Below are 20,829 nucleotides of genomic sequence, written 5' to 3' on the forward strand. Positions count from 1 at the left end.
GTCAGTTCAAGATCATCTAAACACAGGAAGAAATGTGGACACATTAGAATTTTGCCTAGCAAGTTCTATACAGCTTGGATAACTTGATGATCTCCATGGTTAAAAATCGCCATAGAATATTGTTTTTTGCAGTAGTAACCTTGTGATAGGCACATTAACAAAATGATAAGAGCTGTTTGCCCTGATATGTAGTCCATAAATAAAAATATTAGGAAGCAAGATTATCGTTGTATTATTGGAAAATGAATTATAGGATTAGGGGTTATATGTACAGTCGGGTAAATAAGTATTTAGTCAACCACTAATTGTGAAAGTTCTCCTACTTGAAAATATTAGCGAGGCCTGTAATTGTCAACATGTATAAACCTCAACCACGAGAGACAGAATGTGGGGGGAAAAAAACAGAAAATCACATTGTTTGATTTTTAAAGAATTTATTTGCAAATCATGATGGAAAATAAGTATTTGGTCAATACCAAAAGTTCATCTCAATACTTTGTTATGTACCCTTTGTTGGCAATTACGGAGGCCAAACGTTTTATGTAACTTCAAAAGCTTTTCACACATTGTTGCTGGTATTTTGGCCCATTCCTCCATGCAGATCTCCTCTAGAGCAGTGATGTTTTGGGGCTGTCGTTGGGCAACAGGGGCTTTCAACTCCCTCCACAGATTTTCTATGGGGTTAAGATCTGGAGACTGGCTAGGCCACTCCAGGACCTTGAAATGCTTCTTACGAAGCCACTCCTTTGTTGCCCTGGCTGTGGGTTTGGGATCATTGTCATGCTGAAAGACCCAGCCACGTCTGATCTTCAATGCCCTTGCTGATGGAAGGAGATTTTCACTGAAAATCTCTCGATACATGGCCCCATTCATTCTTTCCTTTACACAGATCAGTCGTCCTAGTCGCTTTGCAGAAAAACAGCCCCAAAGCATGATGTTTCCACCCCCATGCTTCGCGGTGGGTATGATGTTCTTCGGATGTAATTGAGTATTCTTTCTCCTCCGAACACGAGAACCTGTGTTTCTACCAAAAAGTTCTATTTTGGTTTCATCTGACCATAACACATTCTCCCAGTCCTCTTCTGAATCATCCAAATGCTCTCTAGCGAACCGCAGGCGGGCCTGGACATGTACTGGGTTCAGCAGGGGGACACGTCCGGCAGTGCAGGATTTGAGTCCCTGCCGGCGCATTGTGTTACTGATAGTAGCCTTTGTTATTGTGGTCCCAGCTCTCTGTAGGTCATTCACTAGGTTCCCCCGTGTGGTTCTGGGATTTTTGCTCACCGTTCTTGTTATCATTTTGACGCCACGGGGTGAGATCTTGCATGGAGCCCCAGATCGAGGGAAATTATCAGTGGTCATGTATGTCTCCCATTTTCTAATAAATGCTCCCACAGTTGATTTCTTTACACCAAGGGAAAAGTGAAGAGTTACAGAAAACGTTTGTCCTCCGTTATTGCACACAAAGGGTACATATCAAAGTATTGAGATGAACTTTTGGTATTGACCGAATACTTATTTTCCACCATGATTTGCAAATAAATTCTTTAAAAATCAAACAATGTGATTTTCTGTTTTTTTCCACATTCTGTCTCTCATGGTTGAGGTTTACCCATGTTGACAATTACAGGCCTCTGTAATCTTTTCAAGTAGGAGAACTTTCACAATTGGTGGTTGACTAAATACTTATTTGCCCCACTGTATGGCGGAAAACACAGACAAGACTGAAAAAGCAGTTTCTGCTCTTGCATTCCTCTCTAAAAGAAACTGCTGTATTTTAAGCCAAAACAACTGTTGTGTTTGATAGAACAATGTGTCTATATGTGGCCATAGCAGACTCATGGTGCATTAAGCCCCCGAACTATTTTTAATTTGTCTGTTTTACCCTGAAAACCCCCGTTTACAGACGTCGCGCAACCGCTTTTGTTTCAACCCTGCCATAAAACGAAGGTAATTATATTTATTATTCAAAATGTCTGTCACTTTTAGCTTAGAATCATTAATTGATGTCTAATATTTCAGAAAAAAAAAAAAAAAAAAAAAAAAACTTTAAAAATGATTCATTCGCATATTTTAAACTTTTAAACAAATTACGTCACAATGAAAAAAAGGGCGTCTGTAAAAAAAGTCACGGATATCTACCTCATAACTATTACTGAATTGTATTTTTTTGTTACTGACGCATTTTCTCCGATATGTTAGATGATAAATAATAGATCCAAACAAAGAAAAATTGAAAAAAACATTTTAAAGGGAAAATATATGAAAAAGGACATCTCGACTACTCCTTGATGTCTGCGATTTCTGCATCGCGACCCTTGTTATAGGACTATGTTTCACCCATAAAATCGCCCAAAAATCCAGCTGTGGCCATTCACAACTGTGTCTTAACACCCAGTGATACATGCTACATGGAGTTTTTGGATCGAAACAAGGTAAGTACGCGATAATATCTCGTTAAAGTCATGGCGTCTGGAATTCTGCTCTCGGGTGCTCTCACCTCCAGATAGGGTTTTGCTGTTTAATTTTTTTTTTTTTTTTAATGCTCTCCTGTTCCAAATTTTTCTTCCCCCAGAAAATTGAGATTTTAAGCTTTCCAATGATGTATCAAACATGCATATCGGACAGTTTTGAAAGTTGGCCAAATTGGGGGTCTCAGAGCGGAACTTCAAGTCACCTCATTGTTTTCCACCATTATATATGTATATATAAAATAGCGGTGCAACGGTTTGCGGTTCAAAGCCGCGTACGGTTCGCCCTGTACGGTTCAATACGCCTTTATGAACAGCGCCTTTTCGGTTTTGCAATTAATGTATTCTGAACGCTTGTGGAATTAATTGGTCGAGCTCTGTGTGCCTGTGTGTGACGTGAAGCACCGCTGTGGAGAAATTCCCGCCCCGCAAGTAAATGTCGGATCGCTGTCAAGCACCTGTGTAATAGAAGCCGTGTAACGCCCTCCCTCGCTTACGAGCGAAGTGAAAGTGAAACAAGAAAGAAAACAAATAGCTATAGCGAGCGGAGGAGTAGAGAGACCGAATTTTAGGAAGCACCGGCTTCTTTCAAATCTGCGGTATGGCAACATTTTGGTTTCCCCGTGGACTACAATGTGGAGGGAGGGAAAATACTGAAAAAATAAAATAAAATAAAATTGCAAGCATTTCTCAGCGCTTGTTCCCCATGCTAATGGCAACACTTTTATAACATGACTCCGACACCTCAGCCAGCATCACCCACAGATGTCACTTTCTCAGGGCAGGACAACCCCGAAGATGACACCAGTCAAAACACACGGCGAATTTCGTTAATTTATTTGCAACGCTTGACCCGCGTTACATTGTTCCCTCGCGGACATATTTCTCCAACAACGTAATCCCCGACATTTATGAAATGGCACGCAAAGCCATCGAAGAGGATTTCACTAAAGCACATAGTTTCGCCCTGACCATTGATAGTTGGACGTCCCGTGCTACAGAGTGTTAATACCTAACTGTGACGGTCCACTATAATTCATACCTGTCAAGTTGTATGGTCTCGTTGTAATTTGTACAAGTGAGCACTGATTTTTAAATGTGTTCGCCGTACGTTACGTTCAAAATCTGCATTACGTTTTTTTTTTTTTTCATCCGTTCGGATTTGGTTACCGTTTCTGCAACGAGACAATGTTCGTTAATGAGTTGGTTGAATGACGCGAGAAAAGTCAGACACTGAGAGGGAAGAGTGTTTGTTATATTTTATCTAAAAGCGATGCAGAAAAATTAATTCACGCGTTCGTTACATCGAGATTGGATTACTGTAACTCCCTACTAGCAGCTTGTCCTAAAAGCTCTCTAAAAGGTCTTCAGCTAGTCCAAAACGCAGCAGCAAGACTTTTAACAGGAACCAATAGAAGAGAGCACATCACCCCTGTGCTCCAGGCACTTCACTGGCTTCCAGTCGAGTTTAGAATTACATTTAAAATACTCCTTCTTACATTTAAGACCATTAATGGGTTGGGGCCATCTTATCTCACCGATGCTCTGGTTCCATACCGCCCCAACAGAACACTCCGATCTCAGAATGCAGGTCTACTGGTAGTTCGCAGGGTTTATAAAAGTACTGTCGGAGCTAGAGCCTTTAGCCACCAAGCCCCTGTTTTATGGAATCAGCTTCCAGCTAGTATTAAAGAAGCCGAGACAGTCTGCACATTTAAGATTAGATTAAAAACGTTCCTATTCGACAAAGCTTATGGTTAGGCTAGTTGAAGTCGGAGTAGACTCACAGTTTAGTCTAAGCTGCACTAGAAGCTATAATGCTGGGGGCAGTACAGCCGCTGAGTTCTATCTCCTTTTCTTACTCTACCTACCACTTGTCTTACTTTATTTCTATTTTCCAATGTTAATATCTAGTTGTCTAGTCTCTTCATCACTAGTCAACCGGTGTCCCCTTTCCCCCCTCCCCTCTGGGGAGGGGCTATTTTTCAGCTGCAGCCTCCTGACTGTCCGGACCCCTGGCTGGATAGACGTCCTCGCTGCTACCCCCGTCTCATCTGACTAGAGGGACCTCTTCTTGCTCCTTCACTCCACTGTATTTTTACGGACTATAACTTCGCTTGCTAATTCCCATTAGCAGTTCTGGGGTTCCTGTCTATCAGTCCTGGGAGTGGATCTCTCCTGACTGTGGTAGTCCCCAAGGTTTCTCATTTTTCTCCCAATTGACTCTGGAGTTTTTGGAGTTTTTCCTTGCCGGCATGGAGGGTCTTAAGGATAGGGGATACCCAGGACTTGAACTGTATCTATTCATCTTTGTTGCTTCATTTCTAATTGTGTATCATATTGCCTCTGTAAAGCCCTTTGAGACTTCTGTTGTGATTGAGGGCTATACAAATAAAATTGAATTAAATTGAAATTGTTGAGACGCTGTAGCAAACGCAATGCTTAGGCTAGGTGGCTCCAATATTTCATGACTGTAGCCGACAGCATACAATCTACGCCTAGATATCTTATGCATATAGAACTACATGCGAAATGACAGACTCGGTAGCGTTAGTAAACAGCCGCCATTTTAGAGCAGTACACTTCTCAGAAAGGCTCTGTTGGACTAAACCTTCCGAACGAACCTAAGCAACTTTTTATCTAAAATACTTCTATATCGGCAATATCTTGACTTGAGTGTATCTTTAAAGGATGAAACAGTTTTAAAATTTTCACATGTCGAAAGTAGACAGAAGGGAACTAATACAAAAACGGGAGCAATTTTATCAACTTTAACGGTTGATTCACAACATTAAATGACCTCCAAACATAGCAAAGGTTACTATATTTTTGGGTTTGTTTGTTTTTTTCATGAAAGGTATCACCAGTTACTTTGCCAAGTAACTTTTTTACTACTGTGTGTGTATTTCAGTAGTCAGTCACTACACTAGCCAAAGAGCTAAGAGGCATTTTAACAGTTGAAAATGTTTACATTTTAAGTGTTTATTTCATTTTTTTTTTAAATACAAGCAGTTTAAAAAAAAATAATAATATTTTTTTAAAAATGCAAAACGCAAACCGAAACCGAACCGAAACCGTGATCCCAAAACAGAGGTTCAAACCGAACCATGGCCTAACTGAACCGTTGCACCCCTAATATATATATATATTATATATTTATATATACACTGTATATATTACTGTGCACTACTCTGTAGTAGACAAATACAGAACAAACCGAGGGAATCTGGTGGATAACTGGCAGGTTTCACAGTAGTGGTTCTCCACTCGCGTGGCACCCCAGCGTAGATCATTGACGGTAGGGCTGAGTGAACCAGTATTCTGTGTCGGGCCACTGCATTGGCTGCAGGGCAAACAGTCAACCCAGGAGAAGAATTCATTTTTGAACCACCTTAGCAACTCCAGCACCAGGAAGTCCTCTTTTCCTAGTTTGCAAGCTACAAAAATGCCAGAATGGTATCACAAAAAGATACATGTATATGATATGTTCTTTGTGTGCATAAATGACTGATTTGAAATTTCAATTTCTGTACCTGTCACAGCCTCCTTAGCCAACTTCAGCTTCTGCTCAGCAGCAGAGGACAGTTGCTTGTAAGGAATGCAGGTTCTGGCTTTCTGCTGAAGCTCAGGGTTCTCATACAGTAGAACACGTTGGAAGTTTGACTGAAGAGTCACAAAGAAGTCCTTGCTGTTCGACTGTTGGAAAAATAATGCAACATGCTTGTTTCAAAAATATGTATGTCCCAGACTTTATTTAAACTGAGGAACGTATCTGTAAATATGTTTATGGGTGGAATTAAACATTGCAGAATATGTACCAAATAGTTTTCTAAATTGGTTCTTCATGTCAGTAAAATTCTCTGAACTGTACCAAACTGCACTCCGGAAAATTTTAAATTCAGATCGAGAAGGATTATCATTGTTTGGGTATCCCTTCCCTTTTCTAATAATTTCTCCAACAGGTGATCTATTCACACCAAGCTTCCTGTCCTTTGTAGATCCTCTCATACCAGCTTGTTGCAGGTTGCAGATTTTGTTCATGGTGTCCTTCAACAGCTTTTGTTCTGCCCAATGTTCCTTCTAATTTTTCATGTTTCTAAGCAGACACAAAGCTCCCTGAGCACACTGCGAACAACTAAGCAACGTCAGATGTGTACGCTGTGGCCACACACACACCAGTATCATGCATGTTCAAAACCTTGGATCAAGCAAGTTACATGGCTTATTGAAAGAATGGCCCACTTAAAATGAAAAAGACAAAAATCTCATTCATGATATGTGTCCTATATCACCGCATATGCAAGCCCTGCTTCAACCATAGGAAAACTCCTGCTTTGGCCTGGGTCAGGTCCAGTTGTGGCATGGGTGAGTACAGTATATGCGACAAATCACACTTTCTCCTCTTCTTATAATTTTTGTTATGATTGCCTAAATGTACGAAGGCTCCAGGCTATAAGCTTTGAGTAGCTTTTTAAGGAGACCAGACTCACACATGATCCTAGCTCAGCATTATGAGATGTACACTTTGTAAATATGAATGTGAGATTGAATAAATAGAAATTGAAATTAGTATGTACTACATTACCGCAACAATCATAGTGCTTCTGTTAACGGACCCATTTCAAGGAGTGGGGGGGAAATTCAAATAGTCATTTAAAGAGTTTTACTAGTTTCGGTGAGATGTTTTTTTTTGTTTTGTTCGTGAACTACATTTCCACATGAAAGCACATCGAGGTATCACTTAGCTTAGCAAGGAGAGGTATGGCAGTCATTTTTCGAGTCTTCCAGAGCTCACAAAACTTGGAAAAAAAACGCATCTATCAAGGTTTCGTCAGCCATGATTACGTATCCGTCAGCTGAAACAGCCTGTTAGCACAGGTATAAGTACGCACGCCCCTCTGCTATTGGATCTGTTGTTGACGTTAGCACAGCGGCGCTCTATTTTGGGCCCCGCCTCTCGGTGCAAATTCATTCTGTTCCATCCAAGACTGCCGTCCACCGCTCACTTTCGCCGAAAAGTCCGATCCAAAATACTGTAATGCCCCGGATGGGGGGAAGGAGAGGAGTCGCTATTGGCCTACCCACTTTATTGTGGCAACAATAATAAAGAAAAACAATAACAAAATAACAGCGGGCTGCCGCAACATGCGACCGCTATATCGCCCGTTTTCCCATTCTTCCTACTCGCTTGCCCCTGCGTCACAGCTCCACCATCTCTTAAGGTGGCGGCGCATAATAACGTACAATACACAATGAATAGGTTGCCGCTGAACCATTTACACTAGGCTGCCACTAGTTTGAAACAGTCTTAAAAAAAAAAAAAAAAAATCTCATTTGCAAGACGTGGCACCTTTTATTTTGGTGTGGCGCTGCGCAACAATGTGTTATATGTAGGGGAAACCCCGATACATATCATAGATTCTGGAGCACTGCCACAATAAAAGCCGCCATACCTTGCAAATGAGTATTTTATAAAGATTTAAACATCCATTTCAATTTTTAATTTGTGTAATTTGACATCTAAATGAATACATAATAGTCCATTATTCACGTACTATTTGCCATAAGCCATCTGAAATAGCACGTAAAATACAAATTGTTCCTTTACCTGCTTTATTTTGAAAATCACACATCAGATCTGCTGTAGCAAGCTTGTGCCGGACATCGTCGGAGAGGAGTCGCAAATTGGGAGAAAAATCCACAAAAAGGTCTTTCACGTTAATGAAATTCTGGTTAAAGCCTGTGAGGCTCACGTTCCGAGGTGCCCTTCAGTTCCGAAATAACCAAATGGTTATCGCAAGTGTTGTATTTTAAGGTTGAGATAACTGTTGTGAATTAACGCGAGGATAGCTTCACTTCCGTAAATGGAGTGCTGGCATGGCGTTCTGTAACTGACGTCATCAGGCAGAGGCTGGCAGCAAGGAGCGTCCCTGTTGCTAAGGTGTTGCTATGGCAGTAACTCCAAAACTACGCGCTCAATTCTAAGTTTTTTTTCTTATTTTCTTTTTGAGACATTGAATGATGCATTCAATGGAATTTCATTGAGTAATATGTTCTACACTTGAACTCTTTATTAGCTCTTTAAGATTACCTGTGATGATGGATTATCAAGAAGGGACGAGTCTGATGAAGTTTGTCTTTCTGCAGTCGCCTCAGTCGAAAGGTGGTCATGCTGCCCTCCACCAAGTCTCTGGGCTCTTTGTGCAGCTATGGACTCTCTGATTATCTTCAGCTGGTACAATGATGCAGACTTGGGAAATACCAAATGTGTGTCTGCCTAGAATTTCAAATATATGGTGGAAAACACACACAAGACTGAAAAAGCAGTTTTTGACCTTGCACCCAACTTTTAAACAAACTACTGTATTCTAAGACAAAATAATTGTTGTGTTTGATAGAGCAATGTCTACATCATGGGTGTCCAAACCTGTCATCAAGGGCCGCTGTGGGTCCTGGTTTTTGTTCCTACCAATCAAGCACAGACAGTTTAACCACTGACGTTTGTGCTAAAACAAGCAGCACCTGACTGCAATCAACTGATTACACTTGTGAGACAACAGATTGGTGAAAGGTTGTCCTCATGATGGGTTTGAACAAAAACCCGCACCAACTGCGGCCCTATGTGGAATAGTTTGGACACCACTGGTCTACATGCTGTCATTGCAGTTGCATTGAATGAATGACTGATGAAGCAATGCCTCCGCCTTGTCATCCTAATCTGGGACTGTCAATGTAAGAGTATACGGGAGAGGAGTTTGATTTTAGGAGATTTAATCTTGTGAGACAAAAAAAAAAAAAATCTAAATTATTGTTGATGATGAGTTTGTTGAGGAGGAGGCTTTTGTTGTTAAGTAATCATGTGTTGAATATAATATATCATCTTCCAACCATTGTATTTTTCGCCAAATAAATTTACTCACTGGCTGCCATTGATGGCGCTAGACGTCCAATCCATTTGGACTGGTAGGTGACGAATAAACGAATTCGCCCCCTCCCAGTCTAGCGCCATAAATGGCACCAAAATATCCATATTCACAGCCAGTCATCCCAGTTCAAGTCAATTGGACGTTTATTGTTGTCAGTGGAAACCAGTGATTTAATTTTGGGTCACTTTCTTGTAATTTTAGGGTACTTACGGGTGCGCCACTTCCTTTCCATATTGGGGTTTCTCAGTGTCACTTTCTGTACATTCAGGGTCATTTCCTGCTAGTTTTAGGGCATTTCCATTAAACTTCCTGTTCATTGGTCACTTCCTGATGATTTTGGGGCATTCCCGGGTTTTACCTGTTGATTTCAGGTCATTTGCTGTTGGTTTTTGGGCGATTTTTTTGGTCACTTCTTTGTTAATTCAATGACTGCCATTGACGCCGCTAGACGTCCATTCCATTTAGACGGAGGTGGTGAATTAACGAATGTGACTGCGGACACAAAAGTTAGCCAAGTGCAGGAGTGCAAAATCACCAGTTTGAAAAATAAAGGATGTGATTCTGTATGTACAGTATAAATGAGCTACAACGTGCTTGTCAGGCAGAACAACCTCCCAGGCCGAATTGGACCAATTTGAATCAATTACCAGTTTGTGATTGTCAAAAAGGCCTCTCCTATTAGGTTTTTTCAACGTAGAGCAAAGAAAATCGGGGAGTCGATACCTTGTGGAAAACTGCACTAAAAAGTCTATTGGCCCTATATACCAAACCCAACAGGAAATCGGGTATTTTGGATTGAATGTGAAATTTAAGTCGATTTGCAGGGTGCACATTTGAGACAGTCGATTTGCAGGGTGCACATTTGAGACATTGGCGCCTCGGGACTTAGTTGGATCCCCCTGAAAATTGGTGAAACTGTTCATGAGAAAAATGAAATCTTAAGTTATCAAAATGATGAGTTTCCATTCATTGGCTTGACCTGGGCAGGGTGCCAAAGTCAGCCTTTTTTTGGCAACACCACAAATTCAGAAAGTGATTGAGAACTCCCTGATGCAAGGTTCAGTCCTTTTCATATCTGCTATGTATGAGAGGTATCCCAACCTGAACATGACTGCAATGAAATATTAGTCATTAGGCCTGGCGCCCCCAGCTGGAAACACAAAATGCCATTTTTTTACTAGGCTCCTCCTCCAAGGGAAAAAAACATCAGTTGACCTCAAACCTGCATCAGGGCCTTAGGACATGTGTTCAGGTGCCTGATGAAAAATATTGAGGTTTTGTTGAAGCAGATGTTTCCAAACAGGAAAGTGAAAATGACTGTCGCCATTTTTTCTCACCACAAATTTCCAACAGTCATTACTTGGCAGATATACAACATATCTGTGCCAAACTTCCCGTACTTGATAAGAGTCGTACCCTTTGTAGGGGTCATTTGCATCAACCCTACAGCGCCAACTAGTGGCAACGGAAGGTCACTCATTTTACTAATACATGTCCAGTTCCTTTCAAGTTGGGCAGTGTAGTTACAAGAACTTTTGTAAAACCAGATTTTAAGGCCCGTGTCCACATGTCGCTGTCTGTTGCCATGATGACGCTTTGTTCGCCATTAAACGGAAATGGACATCTTCATGGATTTAGTCAGCTTATAGAGCCACAAAATTTGGCACACTTTGTCAAATTGGCCCAATTAGATGATTCATTTTGGTTTTCAATAAGGGCATGGCTGCACAGCTCAGTAGCGTCTCCTTTTTTGTCGGACCCTCTTAAATAGGGTTTTTTTCACCTGGGTGTGTAAATGCATTTTTCATCTCAGGATATACAAAAACATCTCCGTCAGCCATGCCCACAACACAAAAGAGGTTCCACAATAAAAAAACAAAACAAAAAACAAAAAGAGGCAAGTTTCGAGCACATTCCACCACCCTGAGCTGCGTACCGTCAAAGTTGCGCCAAACTGCGAGGGCCCGTTCAGTCCTGCTTGCAGGCCAAGTTTATATCTTGTCATCTGAATGTACGCATGTGGTATAAATAAATGATCAATATCGGTGGAATCGGATGATGCTACAAAAGCACTTTATTAGGCTTGTTAAGAATTGTGAACTGTATGTAAATCTGACGTTGGTAGATTGTACTTTTGTTGATGCATGTTTGGAAACCTGACAGTTTTGTTTTTTTTAACACGAGGTTTGACAGTTGCCGTCATATTTTCGAGTTTAAAGCACCTCCGCTCCTGAATTTTATACCGGAACGGTGTTCTCTACCACTTTCACCCCTGATTTACCTGCAAGAAGGGTCGTGGGGCTGCTGGAAATTATCCCAGCTGACTCTGGGTTTAGTTGGATTAATTACTCCAAAGATACTCAGTACGCATTCATTACAGAACTCATACAAAATGTTTACGGTTTAAACTTAAGACCTGCAATAAGAGGATCTCTACAATTAAAAGTTAGGATATAGCTCAAAATGATTAATCGCTTAGCAAAAGAGTTGTCTATTAATCCATTAATTTTGAGAGCGCTATATCTCATTTTTTTTTATATATATATTTCATTTATCATCATATATTGTATTAACAGTAAGATTTGCGCGTTAAGCATTCATTCAAACACTTTGTAAGAAACAGTAAAACTCTTTACCTCCACAAAGCCCATTTCAAAGAGGCATTCCACAGCACCGTTGATAGGCAGCAGCTTACCAGAGAATGTAGGACTGTCTATATGTATTGATCTATATTTTTCCACATTAGGATGCCTGGTGAAAAAGATCATTCAGTTAGTATAGTTTCATATTACAAAGAAGTTGTACAAGTAAAAATAATTACACCCTCTGGCGGAAAAAGGCTGTCAGGTTTTTTTTTTTTTTTTAATGCTTCTTGCTTTGATGGGAATTTTTTTTTTTTTTTTTTTGGTGACTTTTTTTTGGTTACTCCAGTCGATGCTGTACATAAGGAATAAATAAACAAATAAGTATGGTTTAATGTTTCTTATACTGGTATTTTAATCCATTCGAACTAAGTTACCCTCATCATGACATAAACTCGAAAAGATTTGTTTTGGTTTGTTTTTTAAAAACACCTTTCTAATCGGCCAAGATGACAGAAATGGTCTCAAAAGCAATTGCACATTTCCTTGCCTTTTTCATAAATATGCATCTGGGAAATCCTAAACTTAAAGGTCTCGATATGAAGATTATAGTATATTTTCGTATGCATTTTAATATTATTTAACGTCGTTGGGTATTTCAAGGTCGGGAAAGTGTAAAGATTTCCCATTACAAAATCATTAGCAAGCTTCCATTACAGACAACGATCTCTGATTGGTCTACTCTTCAGTTTGCTGATCTGTGCTTGGTCTATTGTTTACATACAGTGCATTGTGGAATATTGAGTCCATCGTTGGAGCACATAGGTCAGCTCAGTTTGGCTCGAGCAGCAAAATATATATGGTTTTATGTTGACTAAACTTGTCGAAAACGGGAACATGGACATGCAGTTTAAAATCAGGCACCATAAGACAGATAGTTGATATGCGAACATTGATCAAGTCCCTCGACAGTAAACCATAGTGTTGTGAGTACTGCACTTCTATTAACAAACATACCTTAAAATATCGTCGGCGTATGAAAGTAATACCTTACATACGTCAAAGAAGATTTCATTTGAGTTCTCACATAATATCCTAACCGCTGCTGACAACGCCATTATAGTAGTTTTGTTTTTTATGTTTAATTACTGTTAATAGTTCCTCCGTCTTCCGAGTTCATTGCTAGCTACCTTGGCTCTGGCAGTGGCAGCTTTCTGTTTTGGGTCTTGAGTATAGCAGTCCCAATGACGCCTGAGTGGTTTGCAGCCTGAAATAATGTTTGATATGGGTGTAGTGTCATTTAAAAAAATTGATTCGGAATGCTTATTAAAAAAAAAATTTTTTTTTTTTTTTTTTTACACATAAGAGTGTATGTTTGATGGGTTATGTATTAATTTACGTTTGGAAGATACTGGCATTTGCTAAGATTGCCTGAACACAACCAACAGCGGCAGTGGAAGCGAAAGTGAAGCATTACAACAACACCAGCGGCTAAACGTACTTTTTGTTTAAAAAACAAAAACAAAACAGCCCTGTCTGTTTTTCACCGAGTTTAAATCTACTAAAGGCACGGGAATACGTCGTTATGCTCTCTTCATCGCGGTCCTTTTGGGGTAATCTCCAATTAATACAGAGTGGAAGGCTCATGTTTAAAACTCCTATGCCCGTGTGTCTAAACCAGACTTTTAGGTGGCACAGCACTGTGAAACGAAGAAGGGTTGTTATTACTGGCATAGGTCTAGTATGTCCTCTGGGTATAGGGACGGTGTTACCTTGGGAAGCTCTTATAAAGGGGCAGAGTGGCATTGTAGCTCTCAATTCAGAAGAATACAAAAGTATTCCATGTAAAGTAGCGGCGTTGGTCCCTAGAGGAATCGCAAAAGGACAATATGAGGAGGAAATGTTTGCATCTCGCGGAGAGATCAATAGCATGTCACCAGCCACTGTGATGGCACTTGGAGCTGCTCAGCTTGCCCTGGAAGACTCGGGATGGTACCCTAAAACCTCCCATGAACAACTCACCACCGGTGTAGCTGTTGGCATGGGCATGGTGTCACTGGATGAAATAGTATCTACATCTTTAGCTTTTAGAAAAAACGGCTACAAGAAGATTAGCCCTTTCTTTGTGCCTCGTATTTTAGTAAACATGGCTGCTGGGCACATCAGTATCAAGCACAATTTAAAGGGGCCGAACCATTCTGTCTCCACAGCCTGCACCACTGGCGCGCATGCTATTGGGGATGCTGCAAGGTTTATTGCCCACGGTGATGCCGTTGCTATGGTTACAGGCGGAACAGACGCTTGTGTTGGACCTCTCGCCATTGCTGGATTTGCAAGAGCTCGTGCTCTTGCCACTAAATGGAATGACAATCCCAAACTTGCTTCAAGGCCGTTTCATCCAGAGAGAGACGGCTTTGTGATGGGTGAGGGATCCGCTGTACTCCTGCTAGAAGAACTGGAGCACGCTATCAAACGTGGAGCCAAAATGTATGCTGAGGTGTTGGGATATGGACTCTCAGGAGATGCCAACCACATCACCACACCCGTTGCAGATGGCGATGGGGCATTCAGGTAACTCAGCATAAGGTCATTATAGCTCATCTTGAAATGGTTTACTCTTTTGTAAAGAATGTAAGCCATTCATCGCTCTGGTTTTAAGGATGTCTTCAACTTTTTCTTTAAAGAAATTGACAGCTTGAGGATATACTGTATGCCCTCGAAAAGCGGTAGACTGACTGCATTTTCAATTTATTTGACAATGTTAGATGTGTTAATATTGTTTGTTTACTGACATGCCAAGATGGGACCATTGACTCGCATTAGCTTAGCCACTCCGGAGCTCTGAAACTAACAAATATCTGACAAACTGCATGGAATTTGTTTAAATCGACTCCACCGACTAATTAAACTTGGAAGATTAAGCATAATGTCAAAAATTCTGAACTTCCCCTTTAATTAACAAACGAGTGTAGCATAAACCCATTTGGTTGCAGTTCTTCTTAAACCATATGCATCAGCATATTTTTTTCAGCTGACCGCCAAAGATACACTTTAAATAAACTGTTGGGGGTGTGCAAACAATACAAGACAATCATACTACTTTCCTGATTACTGCACAGATGCATGTCAGCTGCCATTAAAGATTCTGGCATCTCACCTGAAGATGTGTCTTATGTGAATGCCCACGCCACCTCTACTCCTTTGGGTGATGCAGCGGAAAACACTGCAATTAAGAAGCTTTTTCACCAAAGTGCAGGAAGCCTGGCTGTGTCCTCCACCAAAGGAGCAACTGGACATCTGCTCGGAGCTGCGGGAGCGCTGGAGACCGCAATCACCGCTCTGGCATGTTACCACGGTGTCCTTCCTCCGACACTAAATCTGGACCGCACCGAACCAGAGTTCAATCTCAATTATGTTCCGTGCGTCGCGCAGCCGTGGCCGACTTTGGGCAGAAGGATTGCCCTCTCAAACTCATTTGGATTTGGAGGAACAAATGCCACGCTTTGCATTGCCAGTATCTAAAATGTGTCCACTGTTTTATGAATTGTGACGGTTTGAGCATTAAATCATCTTGATAGGCTACAAATGTCTTTGATCCGATCAGAATTTGGATTAAATTTATGATCGGATACCTTGTTTTCACGGACCGTAAAAATATTGATCCGATCATGTGTTCGTACATCACATTTTTGGCGGGAACAAATTTTTTAGACATGCGCAGATTTACAAAGTATATCAGAAATGGAAAGTACTTATCAGAGGTCGGTAATAACGAGTTACATTTACTCTGTAACACACAGGTGTCAAACTGATTCCAGAAAGGGCCTAGTGGGTGCTGGATTTTGTTCCAATCGATAACACGCAGAGAGTTTAACCAATGAACTTCCTGCTGAAACAAGCAGCACCTGACAAAGTTTAACTGATTACACATGTAAAAGATCTAATTGGTGAAAAGGTGTCCTCTTCATTGGTTGGAAAGCAAACCTGCACCCACTATGCCCTTTCTGGAATCGGTTTGACACCTGTGCTGTAACAGTTAAGGCCCAAGTACACCGCATGCGTGATCGTTGCGTTTCCGGTCCGGCTCTGGCTTGACTGCGAACCACCGCATGCCCGCCGGATGGTATAGGCTATGTTCTATTTTAGGCTATTTTCTATATTTGCTGGACAGGCATCCGACAAAATGGGCGGAGCTGGGCCTGGACGTAACAGCCCAGGTGCCTAATCACAGTTTAAACACGAGCGTGGAGGTGGAAACCCACAAAATCATTTATGATGCAGCAGATCCTTTCTATAAGGACAATATAAAAAAGGAAGCTGCAAGGTGTCCTGTTATGTGTGTTTTTCTGTCCTGATTCAGTCATGTCTGTCTCTTAATTCCAGATTAACTAAAATATCAATATGCAAAGAAAATATGTGCTCTCTCTCTGCTTCTCTGATGAGTATAGACTCCGTGTGTTTTTCGTTGTTTTAAATGGCACATTATCGCGCGCGATCACGCGAGATCTCACTGGGGGGGACGAGGTTGGCGGACCGCAGCCGTGCAGCAGCCGGTATGATTTGCCTGTTTTTGACGGACTGCGTGGCACGCAGGCAACACTGAACCGGATCGGAACCGCAACGATCACGCATGCAGTGTACTTGGGCCTTGAGAGCTGGCCCACCTCGGGCAGGTGTGCGTGTTTTGATCTGATTGCAGATTGGACGTCAGACAGGTGGAGTGGCCACAGGTGCCGGTAATGACAATCAGTCAGCCAGTGGACGCTGCCAGCTTGTCGCCCGATCAACTAGTCTGTTTCCTACGTCATTTGCAGCCCGCAGTCTTCATTGTTGCAGGCATGAAAATGGGTCAGGGGTTAAAAAAGTGAGAAGAGAGTGGAGGAAATATGTTCCAGTACACTGTACACCCCAACAAAATATTGAGCTCTGTCGACCCACACTGTGTTTCAGCAGGGCCGTGCAGAGACCGGTGGAGGGGCGGGTGCTCGTAGATCAAAAGGGGCACATGAACAAGTATTTAATACACCTTAAAACAACATAACTTCAATTTTAACCAGTTTTAGATAATAATTGGCTGCGACTGTGACATACTTTAATTGGGAGGGGGCAACAGTGAATACAAATCAAAACTGTCATCCACACTTTCTGGCTGTGACTCAGTCAGTCTGCCTCTTTTCTTCCTTCAACCTCTGCATCAAAACTTCCTTCCTCAACTTGTTCATCTGAGAACAAACCACATCAGATGGTCACTGAGCCACCAACAGCACAGTTTTCTCAAAACTATTATTTCATCATTATCCATACTTAACAACTCTAGCACCTAATGATTAATAAAGCAATGACATAAAATCTTATAGAAAAATAACATTGTAATTGTGTTTATAATTGTATTTAATATCCGACTATCCTAGCAAACCTGTTCTTACCAGGTCTGCTATTCACCCAGCTGATGAGGTATCCACTGCCTTTAGCAGCCTCATCCAACTCCTTTTTTTATCCCTCAATCTCCTTTCCCTACGAGGCATGTCTATGTAATGAAATATAAATATTTAGAAAAAAAAAAAAAAAAACAGACTCCCCGGTGGCTTTTAGTTTTAAAGCTTTCTTAATTTCTTTCTCTCTCAATAACGATGGAGGTAGATTTGTGTTTTTATTATTCAATCGAAAAACAGTTACTTCTATCAAAAACAAAGTTGCTTCAATCAAAATACAGTTATACTTTTAATCCCAAAAAAGTCACTTCAATAAAAAAAATGTTTTTGATTGCAAAAATAAATTTGAGACAAAAAAAGCATTTGAAAACTATTTTTCTTGATTGAAACAAATTTTTCCATTGAAGTAATGTTTTGTGTTTGGGCCACATTTTGGCTAGGACATTTGTGTTTTTTATTATTCAATCAAATAAATTGCTTCAAACAAAAAAATATATATAAAAAGAAAAACTTTGCACATGTGTCAATCGCCGTTTAACAAAGCCTGAGAGGGTTTGAGTAGACTCAGTATGAAGCATTTAATAAAGCCAAGCATTTTCTTACTACTTTATTCTTGTTTAGAAATAATTCAGTGGGGCAGTAACATGTTCAAAACTTATCATAATTCTTACATTTTGAAGTGCTTGAAAACCATTTATAAATGATACTTTGGTGAAAAAAGTGAAAAAACGTCTTATGTATATGTATCTTTTTTCCAATGTAAAATCTGAATAAATACATTGAACACACACACAAAAAAAGGGGGGGGGGGGCGCTACTTCGCGGTTTTCACTTATTGCGGCGGGTTCTGGTCCCCATTAACCGCGAAAAACGAGGAATCCCTGTATTTCTGAAAAGCTTTAAGAATCAAGAGTCATTCCCACCACTCGTCGGGCCGGTGTTGTGCCAACACCGGCCGTCAGCTCAAGTCCCAGCCGAAAATAACGCGTCTAAGGCGGACGACGGGAGCGATGCGATGCGAGGCGACCCCTTAATCCGAGAGCATGCCGCTTAATTTGACTCAACAGTGTGTTTCTTCGTTTATATTACCGCTAAATACACAAGCTTGACGCCAATTTAACGGGAGCTATTTTTTTTCATGGGAGATTTGGCTAGCTCTGGCAGTGTTCAACGCAAGCTGCAACGAATGGCATTAACTTTTTTATATCGCAAAATGTGAAAACGATTGAAACCATTACTCACCAAATTCAATCTGCTGGCAAATACAGGCAAGTGTGTATGCTGCGCTCTGGTCTGCCCCGGTGTGGATAAGGCCTGCTTTTTGTTTTCGCAGCTTTGCATTGCAACCAAAGGCTCGCCGAGCACTCCTTGTTTCACGTAAGGAGTGTGCGCGTTTGGAATAATGGCACGCAGCTTGGGCCGATGATTGGTTCTCGTCAGCGAAGCATCTAGAGGGATTTGCTGACTGTCCGTGTCACCTTTTTTAAAGAACCGATCAGTTTACGTAGTAAGTTAATCACATGATGATAATAATAATAATAATAAATAAATAAAACCTCCCGACCCCCCCTCCTCCCAAAAAGAATTTCTCCTCGGATCTACGCAATTCACGTAGGTTGCCCTTTTTGACTTTAAAACGGCAAATTTCGTCGAAAGGTGAGAGATTTTCATGCCTGTTGTTGAACTGATCACCGGCTCACGATTTACTGTATTTGCTCTCGCCCCAGGTCCTGCTTTTGCAAGCTTCTCGGATTATACGCCTGTCACCTTTCCGAGCTGCATCGCTTCACACTGGCTCGACCACAATAAGCGGAAAACTCCACTATTGTGTTTTCCTGATCTTGCTGCTAATAAATTGTCTTGTTCATCATCACATCGGGTTTGAGTCTACTCTGGGATCCACTCCATTCCCCGAATCCTAATCCTGTAACTTTTTGAGAAAAATGTACTTGAGTAGTTTTACCACGCAATACTTTTTACTTAATGATGTAATGAGGTGCGCTGAGTCTTCGGAGCGTGTGTCGAGTAATGACTGGAAATTTCTGTGAAGCGTGTGCCGAGGCTCGCTTCATTTAGGGCCGGTTCCGAAAATGATGATGTCCGAAGCTTCGCTGCCCAGCTGTACCAAGTGTACATCAGTGTTCAAGTTACACTTTTACTGTCCTCTGCTTGATTACGTTCATGCCAATTTCAGAAAAAAATAATGTGCAACCTGTTGTATTATGATAATACCATTTGGGGAATCATTTTCACACCCACACACTACACACTATTTTTTACAGTAATCCCTCTCTACTTTGCGACTCAATTTTCACATAGTCACTGCATCGCAGAATTTTTTTTTATCTTGTTATAAGTAATCTTGTTACAAGAATAAGAGTTCTAAAAACATTTATGTACACTTGATTTTCATCTACGTATTTATGAACATTTACACACACAGGTATCCTATGAGAGAATGTACAGTATTATTTATACATTGTTATGTATGTTGTTTATATTAATTAGGGCTGTCAAAATTAACGTGTTAACGGGCAGTAATTCTTTAAATTAATCACGTTAAAATATTTGACGCAATTAACGCACATGCCCCGCTCAAACATTAAAATGACAGCACAGTGTGATGTCCACTTGTTACTTTTTTTTTTGTGTGTGTGTTTCGTCGCCCTCTGCTGGCGCTTGGGTGCGACTGATTGTATGGGTTTCAGCACCATGAGAATTGTGTCATTATTGACATCAACAATGGCGAGCTTCTAGTTTATTTTTTGATTGAAAATTTTACAAATTTTATTAAAACGAGAACATTAAGAGGGGTTTTAATATAAAATTTCTATAGCTTGTACTAACATTTATCTTTTAAGAACTACAAGTCTTTCTATCAGTGGATCGCTTTAACAGAATGTTAATGTTTATGCCATCTTGTTGATTTATTGTTATAATAAACAAATACAGTACTTATGTACAGTATGTTGAATGTATATATCCGTCTTGTGTCTTTCCATTCCAACTATAATTTACAGAAAAATATGGCATATTTTATAGATGGTTTGAATTGCGATTAATTATGATTAATTAATTTTAAAGCTGTGATTAGCTCAATTAAAAATTTTAATTGTTTGACAGACCTAATATTAATACTTTTTAATGTTCTGTTGATAACATGCCTTTATAGGATTTTATATCCACTTATTGATATTATAGATACACAAAAAAATGTATGTTGAAAATGGGGGTGGGGGGGTTACCCTGTTCCGCGGTTTTTCACTTAACGTGATAAGTGAGGGATCACTGTACATACATATGTGATAATCTATACAAAGAGGATTTGGTCAAACAATATTTTGTAAATTAATTCCTTCCTAACTAACAAACACATACAAAAAAACAATAAATCAGTCTTGTGGTTGAGCAACAACTG

At 40.5% G+C, this 20,829-nt stretch overlaps 2 protein-coding genes across 5 annotated transcripts in view; one reads left to right on the forward strand and one right to left on the reverse strand.

The window, feature by feature from the left end:
• Positions 1-13,196, reverse strand: part of ngly1 (N-glycanase 1) — a 31,879-nt gene extending 18,683 nt beyond the window's left edge. Inside the window, exons 1-5 of one of the 2 annotated variants that reach the window (XM_057827566.1) lie at positions 12,530-12,973; positions 12,034-12,148; positions 8,563-8,748; positions 6,005-6,167; positions 5,689-5,908 (exon numbers count right to left, since the gene is read on the reverse strand). In XM_057827566.1, the coding sequence (XP_057683549.1) occupies positions 5,689-5,908; positions 6,005-6,167; positions 8,563-8,748; positions 12,034-12,048 (584 nt within the window). In that variant the 5' untranslated portion in view covers positions 12,049-12,148; positions 12,530-12,973. Of the gene's footprint in view, positions 1-5,688; positions 5,909-6,004; positions 6,168-8,562; positions 8,749-12,033; positions 12,149-12,529; positions 12,974-12,996 lie in introns of those variants that run through there. The other variant, XM_057827565.1, reaches the window with a different exon arrangement.
• oxsm (3-oxoacyl-ACP synthase, mitochondrial) lies at positions 9,148-20,289 on the forward strand. 3 transcript variants are annotated; one of them, XM_057827568.1, is made up of 3 exons: positions 9,148-9,203; positions 14,190-14,550; positions 15,099-20,289. In XM_057827568.1, the coding sequence occupies exons 1-3, from the start codon at positions 9,158-9,160 to the stop codon at positions 15,499-15,501; spliced, it is 810 nt and encodes a 269-aa protein (XP_057683551.1). In that variant the 5' UTR covers positions 9,148-9,157; the 3' UTR covers positions 15,502-20,289. The 3 variants fall into 3 exon arrangements, 2 of the variants coding, with proteins under 2 accessions (XP_057683551.1, XP_057683550.1); XR_009061856.1 differs by lacking the exon at positions 9,148-9,203 and having other exon boundaries at positions 12,761-14,550; positions 15,099-19,067; positions 19,139-20,289; XM_057827567.1 differs by lacking the exon at positions 9,148-9,203 and having other exon boundaries at positions 12,761-14,550.
• The last annotated feature ends 540 nt before the right edge of the window (positions 20,290-20,829 follow it).

The sequence above is a fragment of the Corythoichthys intestinalis genome, chromosome 22, assembly GCF_030265065.1.
Source record: "Corythoichthys intestinalis isolate RoL2023-P3 chromosome 22, ASM3026506v1, whole genome shotgun sequence".
Taxonomy (NCBI): domain Eukaryota; kingdom Metazoa; phylum Chordata; class Actinopteri; order Syngnathiformes; family Syngnathidae; genus Corythoichthys; species Corythoichthys intestinalis.